Below are 11,580 nucleotides of genomic sequence, written 5' to 3' on the forward strand. Positions count from 1 at the left end.
TGCTAAATGACTAATTTATTCTCTTCTTGTCACAAATATCTTTATTTGTATGTACAAAAATTTGTGGCAAACAGGCATGACAGTTAATAATTTTACACAATGTGATGGGAGAATTGTAAACTGGCTGGCTAACCTCAAAACTAACTTCTACAATATTTACAGCACACAGCTTTCATCTAGCCGACTCCTCCCTGCTTTATCTACTTATCCATGAGGTCATAATGCATCATAGTCATCATCTTCGTGCTTCCTTTTCAGCGATTCACTGGCCAAGTTCTGTGACACCATGTTGGTGGTGATGAGGATGTTCTTAGAGCCGATCAGGGAGGGATTGATTAGGACGTTTTGAACCGTTGGGGTGGATGGTGTGGCTGTCGGAAAACAAGACAAAAATAATGATTTATTATTAACATTTTGAATTTACAATTTATTGACTGAATAAATGCTAAGACAATCCCCACAAACTACTGAATTGAAGCTTCAGAGACCTGAATTACTCTAACGATGTACAGTGCATTCAGAAAGTATTCATATCCATTGAAGTATTCCAAGGGTTGGAAACTTTCCGGAAATTTTCCATGGGAAGTTAAGCCCAGGAATTTGGGGAATTTTACTTAAATTCATCAAAGAAAAGTTAGCTTATAACCTTTTTGTGTGGGATTCACATGGCAATTCTAGGTCTTGTGGCATATTTTGGTTAAACTATTCCCAATTCAATGGAATTGCAACCCTCGCATGCACAGTGCATTCTTCCATCACATGTACAGCTGATTCTGAAGATCTTGCACACTAATGAGATGCTATCGAGCCAACACTGTCTGAGCAAAGGACTGTCTGAGCAAAGGACTACATGCTTTCTGGTAAGTTGATTACAATACTGGATGGGGTGAATCTATTTTATATGACATACATTATTTGTTAATTAGTAAATAGTACCCTACAGCAAAGTGTGTTTAAATCATTTCTAACTTGTTAACAATTTCTGCTAGTTAGTTTTTGCTACCATGTGGGTTTTAGCTTGCTTGAGCCTGCTAAGTGAGGAGTGTTAATTCACCTGTTTCCATATGTTTCATTTTAAAACATTTATCTTACAAAATTAGTTGTTTAACTGCTTAACTATTTACTTTGTATTTGTTTTGTTTTTTTACTATTTTTTTCTAATCTTTACAGGAAAATGCCACGGGCACTATCTGATTTGTGGAGACATTTCACTGCAGCTAATGTAGAAGGAAAAGCTTGTACAATTGCAAATACTGTGCCAAATCATATGTAAAGAATGCAACAAAGATGCAGAATCATCTGGCCCAGTGCATAAAGTTCCCTCAGCGCCCACGACAAGCAACCTCTGACAAAAGTTACTCTAGGTGAAAATGATAAATCAGACACCGTATTGATAACAGCTCATGGTCCTCCTGGAATCAGAAGTTTTTGACTCAATGGAGGAACGTAGGCAGAGAAATGCTGATGAATGTCTTGCTCAAGCTGTGTATGCAACTGGTTCACCTCTGATGCTCACAGGCAATGTGTATTGGAAGAGATTTTTGAATGTTCTTCCCCCAACATACACCCCTCCAACCAGACTTGCTTTATCTACTCATTTGCTGGATGCAGAGTTCAAGTGAAGGTCCAACAAATCATAGAGAAAGCAGACTGTATTGCAATCATCTCTGATGGGTGGTTGAATGGTCGTGGGCAAGGAATAATTAACTACATAATCTCCACCCCCCAACCAGTATTCTACAAGAGCACAGACACAAGGGACAACAGACACAATGATCTCTACATTGCAGATGACAGACAATGCTGCAAACATGAAGGCTGCTTGGTCTAAAGTGGAGGAGTCCTACCCTCACATTACACCCATTGGCTGTGCTGCTCATGCATTGAATCTGCTCCTCAAGAACATCATGGCACTAAAAACAATGGATACACTCTACAAGAGAGCCAAGGAAATGGTTAGGTATGTGAAGGATCATCAAGTTATAGCAGCAATCTACCTCACCAAGCAAAGTAAGAAGAATGAAAGCACCACACTGTAGCTGCCCAGCAACACCCGTGGGGTTGGTGTTGTCTTGTTTGACAGTCTCCTGGAGGGGAAGGAGTCTCTCTAAGAAGTGTCCATATCGCAGTCTGCCGATATGGACAGCCCCATCAAGAGGATCCTCCTGGATTATGTATTTTGGGAGAGAGTGGTAAGCAGCCTGAAACTCCCGAAACCTATAGCAGTAGCCATTGCACGGATTGAGGGAGGCAATGCCATCCTGTCTGATGTTCAGACTCTGCTTGCAGATGTAAGAGAAGAAATCCATACTGCCCTGCCCACTTCAATGTTGCTCCAAGCAGAGGAAACTGCAGTTCTGAAATACATCAAAAAGCGTGAAGACTTCTGCCTGAAGCCCATACACGCCGCAACGTACATGTTGGACCCCAAGTATGCTGGCAAGAGCATCCTGTCCGGTGTAGAGATCAACAAGGCCTGTGGTATCATCACTACCATGTCTTGCCACCTTGGCTTGGATGAGGGCAAGGTTCTTGGCAGTCTGCGAAGTACACATCCAAGCAAGGGCTTTGGGATGGAAATGCAATATGGCAGTCGTGGCAAAATCACATCAGCCACCTGGTGGAAGAGACTTTGTGGATCTGAGGCTCTTTCCCTGTTGCCTCCATTTTCCAAATCCCACAAAAATCAGCTGACTCAGAGCGCAACTGGTCCTTGTATGGGAATACACACACCAAAGCACGCAACGGGATGACCAGGGTTGAAAAATTGGTGGCCAGCCGGGCAAATTTGAGGCTTTTTGAGCCTGACAATGAGCCATCCTCAACAAGGTTGGAAAGTGACAGTGAAGATGAGGCCTCAGAGTCTGATGTTCAAGAGGTGGACATTGAGGTCATCCATGGAGAAGACATGGAAGCCTGAGGGGAAGACAACCAAAGCTTTAGTTTCTAGGCTATCATTTTACAGATGCATGTTGAAAACGTTTTTGGGAGATGCGATGGATCATTGGGGATCATTCAATATTATTTTTATTTTGTTGTTCAGTGAAATCATCCCATGTGAAGAGTCAACTCATTTAATTAAAGTTACATTTGTAACTAAATTGTTTTGTTTTTTTCTATTGGAAGGATTTAATCATTTGCAATTATGTCTACTTATGATCATGTAAAAGGTTTATGTTTCTGTCGCCATATGATATGGTAAATATATCCAATGGAAAAAACATCTACATTTAAATGGTATTAATATTAATTCCCATGGAAAGTTTCCATGACTGAATATTCCCCAAAATGTGCAACCCTAGTTACAGCCCAAATAAAAAATGGATTAAATGGATGATTAGTAACCCATCTACACACAATACCCCATCATGAAAAAGTAAAAACACGTTTAGAAATTTTAGCAAATGAAATGAAATACAGAAATATCTCATTTACATAAGTATTCACACCCCTGAGTGAATAGATGTTAGAATCACATTTAGTAGCAATTACAGCTTTGAGTAGTTCTAGAACTACAGGATTAAGATTGAATCTTACTACACCGGCTTTGACGCTCGTTGGATGTGGCAGGGCTTGAAAACTATTACGGACTACAAAAGAAAACCCTGACACGAGCCTACCAGACGAGCTAAATGCCTTTTATGCTCGAGGCAAGCAAGAATGAAGCATGCACGAGAGCACCAGCTGTTCTGGATGACTGTGTGATCACGCTCTCAGAAGCAGATGTGAGAAAGACCTTTAAAAAGGTCAACATTCACAAAGCCGCGGGGCCAGATGGATTACCAGGACGTGTACTCAAAGGATGCGCTGACCAACTGGCAAGTGTCTTCACTGACATTTTCAAACTCTCCCTGACCAAGTCTGTAATACCTACATGTTTCAAGACGACCACAATAGTCCCTGTGCCCAAGGAAGCGAAGGAAAGCTGCCTAAATGATTACTGCCACCTGGCACTCATGTCAGTAACCATGAAGTGCTTTGAAAGGCTGGTCAAGGCTCACAACAGCATCATCCCGGATACCCTAGACCCACTTCAATTCGCATACCGCCCCAACACATCCACAGATGATGCAATCTCAATCACACTCCAAACTGCCTTTTCCCACCTGGACAAAAGGAACACCTATGTGAGAATGCTGTTCAGTGACTACAGCTAAGCATTCAACACGAAAGTGCCCACGAAGCTCATCACTAAGCTAAGGACCCTGGGACTAAACACCTCCCTCTGCATCTGGATCCTGGACTTCCTGACGGGCCGCCCCCAGGTGGTAAGGGAAGGCAACAACACGTCTGCCATGCTGATCCTCAACACTGGGGCCCCTCAGGGGTGTGTACTTTGTCCCCTCCTGTACTACCGGTTTACCCACGACTGCGTGGTCAAACAACTAACACCATCATTAAGTTAGCTGACGACAGTGGTAGGCCTGATCGATCACCAACAACGAGGCGGCCTTTAGGGAGGAAGTCAGCGTACAACAACCTCTCCCTCAATGTGAGCAAGACAAAGGAGTTGATCGTGGACTACAGGAAAAGGCGGGCCAAACAGGCTCCCATTAACATCAACAGGGACGTAGTGGAGAGGTTTGAGAGTTTCAAGTTCCCTGTTGTCGACATCATCAACGATCTAACATAGTCCCAACACACCAAGACAGTCGTGAAGAGGGCACAACAAAACCTATTCCTCCTCAGGAGACTGAATTGTTTTTTCATGGGTCCCCATCTCCTCAAAAGGTTCTACAGCTGCACCATCGAGAGCATCCTGACCGGTTGCATCACCGCCTGGTATGGCAACTGCTCAGCATCTGACCGTAAGGATCTACAAAGGGTAGTGCGTACAGCCCAGTACATCATTGGGGCTAACCTTTCTAAAATCCAGGACCTGTGTAAATAGGCAGTGTCAGAGGAACACCCATCCAGTCATAGACTCTTCTCTCTGCTAACGCATGGCAAGCGGTTACAGAGCGCCAAATCTAAGACCAAAAGGCTCCTCAACAGCTTCTACCCCCCAAGCCATAAGACTGATTCGGTACCAGTACCCCTGTATATAGCCTCGTTATTGTTGTGTTACTTTTTATAATTTATTTGGTAAATATAGGACTTCTAAGTAAACATTTCATGGTAAGGCTACACTTGTTGTATTCGGCACATGTGAAAAATAAATGATTGAACTTTGCACACCTGGATTGTACAATATTTGCAAATAATTTTTTATTCATCTCTGTGAAGTCGGTTGTTGGTCAGCCATTTAAGTCTTGCCAGAGATTTTCAAGCCAATTTCAATCAAAACTAACTGAGCCACTCATGAACATTCAATGTCGTCGTGGTAAGCAACTCCAGTGTAGATTTGGCCTTGTGTTTTAGGTTACTGTCCTGCTGAAAACTGAATCTCTCCCAGTATCTGTTGGAAAGCAGACAACCAGGTTCTCCTTTATTTTTATCCTAAAAATAAATGTAAAGTACATATCCTTGACACATTTTTTTTGCAGTTTTACTTTAGTGCCTTATTGCAAACAGGATGCAAGTTGTGTAATATTTTTATTCTGTACAGGCTTCCTTATTTTCACTGTCATTTAGGTTACTATTGTGGAGTAACTACAATGTCGATCCATCATCAGTTCTCCTATCACAGCCATTAAACCCTGCAACTGTTTTTAAAGTCACCATTGGCCTCACAGTGAAATCCCCGATCGGCTTCCTTCCTCTTCGGCAACAGAGTTAGGAAGGACAACTATCTTTGTAGTGACTGGGTGTAATTGATACACCACCCAAAGTGTAATTAATAACTTCGGTCAAAAGGGATATTAAATGTCTGCTTTTTAAAATTGTTAACCAATCGACCAATAGGTGCCCTTCATTGCAAGGCATTGGAAAATCTCTCTGGTCTTTGTGGTTGAATCGGTGTTTGAAATTCACTATTCGACTGAAGGACCTTAGAGTGTGTGGGGTAAAGTGATGAGGTAGTCATTCAAAAATCTTATGACTTGTTAAGCAAATTTGCACTCCTTAACCTTCAGGCTTGCCATAACAATGGAGTTGAATACTTACTGACATTTCAGCTTTTCATTTTTAATCAATTTGTAAAAATTTCTAAACGCATAATTCCATTTGGACATTATGGTGTATTGTGTGTAGGCCAGTGACACAATCTCTAAATTCAGGCTGAACAAAAATGTAACATTTAAAAAGTGTTAGTCCCATGTTTAATGAGCTCAAATAATAGATGCACAAATTTAATAGGTGCACAAATTTGTTGAAATCCCTGTTAGTGAGCATTTCTCCTTTGCCAAGATAATCCACCTGACAGGTGTGGCATATCAAGAAGCTGATTAAACAGCATGATCATTACACAGGTGCACCCTGTGCTGGGGACAATAAAAGGCCACTAAAATGTGCAGTGGTGTCACAACAATGCCATCGATGTCTCAAGTTGAGGGAGCGTGCAATTGGCATGCTGACTGCAGGAATATCCACCAGAGCTGTTGCCGGAGAATTTTAATGTTCATTTCTCTACTATAAGCCACCTCCAACATAATTTTTGAGTATTTGGCAGTACGTCCAACCTATGTTACAACCGCAGACCACACGTAACAAAGCCAGCCCAGGACCTCCACATCCGGCTTCTTCACCTGCGGAATCGTCTGAGACCAGCCACCCGGACAGCTGATGAAACTGAAAAATGTCGGCACAAACTGTCAGAAACCGTCTCAGGGAAGCTCACTTGCGTGCTCTGTGTCCTCACTAGGGTCTTGACCCGACTGCACTTTGACATAATAACTGACTTCAGTGGGCAAATGCTCACCTTCAATGGCCACTGGTATGCTGGAAAAGTGTACTCTTCATGGATGAATCCCGGTTTCACATGTACCGGGCAGATGGCAGACAGAGTGTATGACGCCACGTGAACGAGCGGTTTGCTGATGTCAACGTTGTGAACAGGGTGCCGGTGGGGTTATGGTGTGGCCAGGCATAAGCTACGCACAACGAACACCGTTGCATTTTATCAATGGCAATTTGAATGCAGACATACTGTGACGAGATCCTGAGGCCCATTGTCGTGCCATTCATCCGACGCCATCACCTCATGTTTCAGCATGATAATGAGACATGGGACCGTACAAGGACCTGTACACAATTCCTGGAAGCTGAAAATGTCCCAGTTCTTCCATGGCCTGTACACTCACCAGACATGTATCAATTGAGCATGTTTGGAATGCTCTGGATCAACAGCATGTTCCAGTTCTCGCCAATATACACAAACTTCGCATAGCCATTGAAGAGAAGTGGGCAAAAATTCCACAGGCCACAATCAGCCTAATCAACTCGATGCGAAGGAGATGTCACGCTGCATGAGGCAAAGGGTGGTCACACCAGATACTGACTGGTTTTCTGATCCACACCCCTACTTAAGTTATCTGTATTCTCAGTATTGTGAAAACCATAGATTTGGGCCTAATGATTGTATTTCAATGAACCAATTTCCTTATATTAACTCAGTAAAATCATAAATTGTTGCATTGATATTTTTGTTCAGTGTACATAGTATAAACTTATATAACTAATATATAACTACAGTAGACTCGTTCACCAGCCGTCTGAAACAAGTTAGCAGTGTGAAATGAAGGATAGTCTCTTACAGGACTTGGAGGCTGCAGTCTGTGAGGATGGGATCTGAACGGTGAAGCGCTGCCCCGACAGAGACATTGGCGTCCCCACTTTGGTAGTGACTGACTGAACTGAGGGAGTGCCTGGAAACATGCAAGAAAAAATGAGTCAATGTTTTTGTAATGAAACAGAAAATACATCAGATATGGTAGCAACAGGGCTGCACACCAAAAGGCCAACCCAAATCCCAATGTACGTGCTTGGGACAATGTGTTCGAAAAATATGTAATACAATGAAGAGATATAACTGAAAAGTTAATGCACTAAAGGGTCCCTCACCAAAGGTAGGTGTGCTGGACCTGCTGGATACAGCTGCTACACTGAGACGAGGCACTGTAATTCTCCCCGCGGATGAGGACATCTGCACAGGAGAGGAACAATCAGAAAGATTCACAAAATAGAACAGAATGGAATACAATAAAGATGAATTGCAAGTGCAGAGCAGATCATGAGGTTACCTTTTTCTGTATGGATTTGAGCCTGTAGTTAGGAGCTGTTAGACAGTAACGGTCTGGGGGCAGGCGGGGCCCAGTGTATGGCTTAATCAAAGGCAGCGGGGTCTGGTTCTTCTGCCTAGCTACCTCCAACAGGAACTACACAAAGTCAACATAGTCAGGAGTTAGTCTTGATCATATGTGAACACCTGAATAGGCAAATAATGATGTCGGCCTTGACACTGCTACTCAATCTTACATCTCGTGGTGGTGGGGAGGTGAAGGACTGGTCCATGCGACTCTGGATCGCCAGTCTTATATCGTCAGCATCCACATTGTTCTTCTTAGCATGTGTTGCATAGATTTTGGCATCCTCGATAATGGTTGTCACATATCCTGTAAAATCAAATTACTTTATTTTCTTGTAGTGCTCAGTGATCAACCAACATTTTGGTTATTTTGGGGTTTTAAAAATGTATTGACCGACGTCTGTTCAATTATTTAAATTCCATTTCGTTCTTAATTTTTTTTTTGTGAGCGCAACGTGCAGTTTTTCTAGAGATGAATCAGGTCAAGTCCGATCTGTGCGATGTAATACAGAGTTGTAATTATTATTATAAATAGCTTAGCCCAGAAATCGTGGTAATGAACTACAATGACCATAATCCATTGCACGCCTACTTGTCTGGTCTGAGACGGAGAGAAGAGATAGAAAAACGAGCGATCGAGATGGATAGAGCACTTGCTTCGTGAGGCATCTTCTCTACCTGAAAAAACATTATATAAGAATAATAGTTGATATTCAGCAGTCATAAAAATATGCCTTATTTACTTTCAAAAACTACTAAAATAGTGATTTCGTCAGACAGCAGCTCTATGGAGATATGAAATAATAAAGTCATCAAATAGGCCTAAAACACATTTTTTTTAAATATTTCAGTTGTTTATTTAAGTAAACTCATGTGAATAAATGATGGTTAATAACTGATAAGTAGTAATGGGCAATCAATCACAACCATCATAGTCATTGCTTTTACTAATTGTTTTATTCTGTGTCATTACAGCATTCAACCCACATAATACATTTAGTGTGTAAAAAAATTGACTCTGAAATCCACCGAAACGACCACAAAAAGCACTAATCCCTCAGCACTATTGTTTTGGTACGTTAACGTTTGTCTTATAGCTGCTAATATGTAATATTGCACACAGAGCATAACAAACAAGGGAGAGTTGAATGTATACTTACTGTAGGTAAATTCCAGCATTTGATTAATCACTCTGGGCTCATACTCTGTTATCCCCATGTCTTTGAGGATTTGAATCATAACCTTTGCAACGGAAGAATTAGAGGACAAGAAGCTAGAAAAGCAGTATACTGTGTCATCAATTCGTCAATGCAGACATTAGCTTTGAAGTCCCATGGGCAATTCAGACAGCTGACAGGATTTTTACGTGTTACGTGTTGGTTTTAATTGACTTTTTGTTCTTAATGTGTTACATTGTGTATATTTATCTATACCTACCTGTTTTATGTGCTTGTTTGTGTATTGTGCAGGGCTCAATTGTGAAAGAAACTTTAGTTTCAATATGACTTCCTTGTTGAAATAAAGATAAATAAACTAGCTAATAGCTAGATAAAACAATAAAAATTATGCTAGCTGCTGACGTTAGCCTGTTAGTTATCAGTACAAACTAACGTTAACTAGCTACTATAGCTAGTTAAGTTACTGTTCCCAATACAATAGGCAAGTAGATGCATTATGTAAATACATCCAAATAGAATGACATGGGGTTATATTTCTGAACAGCACCCTACATAAATGTACTTTGAAAATGAAAGTCTTATGTTCTAGTTCTAACGTTATCTACCTAAAAGATAAATAACTGTCTAGCTACCTAGCTCGCAAGCTACCGTAATTTAGCTAACGTTAGTTAACTTAACTAATGTTAGCCACCTAGCTAACGTTAGCTAACGAGATAATGTGCTGAAAATACTGCAAAAATCTACTTAAAAACTTAAGACAAAGCCACAATAGATATTTAACTAAACACTCATCATTACTGTGAATGATTGAGACTATGACATTTCACAAATTGTAACTAGGTGGTATACTCCTACCTGTGCATCTTTAGGAACAGTTTTCGGAGTAGCCATTTTCACGTTTGTTCCTTTCCCGCGCATCCACTTCCGCACTAAAATCTAGGTTGAAGATGGAATAATAATAATAATAATAATATTCTGTATCATGCCGGTCCGGAAACAGATGTTGTAGGTGCAAGACGCCACCTATTGTATCAACCTACTATTCTGCAGTATGATTTTATTACACTTTGCGGGGAATTTCCCCCCTACCAATTTACCCTACAGCCATTAAAACCTCCCCATTATTCCACTAATTTGGCTCTATCTGATGCTACACCAGTCCAGCAGCCTGAGAGGATGTTCAAAACACCTTGTAACTCTTCTGCAGTAAAATCTCATACACCCAAGTACTTCTCTGCAGCTGCCACCACAATATCTATCCTCTGTGATAAACATTCCCTTCCTGAGGTACAGTTGACAACCATGGCCATGAATGTAAAAAAATATATATACTTATTGAACCACACGCAATTCCTATCACTTTCTATTGGCCTTGGCCTACTCACAGGGATTCTCTTTGGACCCATCTTCCTCTACTACTCAATTCAATTCAAGGGGCTTTATTGGCATGGGAAACATATGTTAACATTGCCAAAGCAAGTGAAGTAGATAATATACAATATTGAAATGAACAATAAAAATGAACAGTAAACATTACACTCCAAAAGGATACAGACATTACAAATGCCATACTATGTATATATACCGTGTTGTAATGATGTGCAAATGATTAAAGTACAAAAGGGAAAATAAATACATGTACATATGGGTTGTATTTACAATGGTGTTTGATCTACACAGGTTGCCCTTTTCTTGTGGCAACAGGTCACAAATCTTGCTACTGTGATGGCACACTGTGGAATTTCACCCAGTAGATATGGTTGTTTATCAAAATCGGGATTGTTTTCAAATTCTTTGTGGCTCTGTGTAATCTGAGGGAAATATGTGTCTCTAATATGGTCGTACATTTGGCATTAGGTTAGGAAATGCATCTCAGTTTCCACCTCATTTTGTGGGCAGTGTGCACATAGCCTGACTCTTTTGAGAGCCAGATCTGCCTACGGCGGCTTTTCTCAATAGCAAGGCTATGCTCACTGAGTATGTACGTAGTCACTTTCCTTAAGTTTGGGTCAGTCACAGTGGTCAGGTATTCTGCCACTGTGTACTCTCTGTTTTGGTCAAATAGCATTCTAGTTTGCTCTGTTCTTCTTGTTAATTCTTTCCAATGTGTCAAGTAATTATCTTTTTGTTTTCTCATGATTTGGTTGGGTCTAATTGTGTTGCTGTCCTGGGGCTCTCTTCAGCATATAACACCGCCTGCCTTTCTCTCACCGGACA

The 11,580-nt window shown here is 41.1% G+C and overlaps 1 protein-coding gene across 3 annotated transcripts; it reads right to left on the minus strand.

Moving 5' to 3' along the window:
- Positions 1-23: 23 nt before the first annotated feature.
- On the minus strand, positions 24-10,632 carry LOC110537411 (transcription initiation factor TFIID subunit 9). 3 transcript variants are annotated; one of them, XM_090192230.1, is made up of 8 exons: positions 10,219-10,283; positions 9,346-9,427; positions 8,778-8,863; positions 8,356-8,492; positions 8,121-8,255; positions 7,942-8,023; positions 7,635-7,745; positions 24-371 (listed from the first exon to the last, which is right to left on the minus strand). In XM_090192230.1, exons 4-8 carry the CDS (start codon positions 8,389-8,391, stop codon positions 217-219), a joined length of 519 nt encoding a protein of 172 aa, XP_090048356.1. In that variant the 5' UTR covers positions 8,392-8,492; positions 8,778-8,863; positions 9,346-9,427; positions 10,219-10,283; the 3' UTR covers positions 24-216. The 3 variants fall into 3 exon arrangements, with proteins under 3 accessions (XP_090048356.1, XP_021479108.1, XP_090048357.1); XM_021623433.3 differs by lacking the exon at positions 8,778-8,863 and having other exon boundaries at positions 10,219-10,632; XM_090192231.1 differs by lacking the exons at positions 8,778-8,863; positions 9,346-9,427 and having other exon boundaries at positions 10,219-10,494.
- Between the last annotated feature and the right edge of the window lie 948 nt (positions 10,633-11,580).

The sequence above is a fragment of the Oncorhynchus mykiss genome, chromosome 12 (genome assembly GCF_057628025.1).
Source record: "Oncorhynchus mykiss isolate SJ-2025 chromosome 12, ASM5762802v1, whole genome shotgun sequence".
Classification (NCBI taxonomy): Eukaryota; Metazoa; Chordata; class Actinopteri; order Salmoniformes; family Salmonidae; genus Oncorhynchus; species Oncorhynchus mykiss.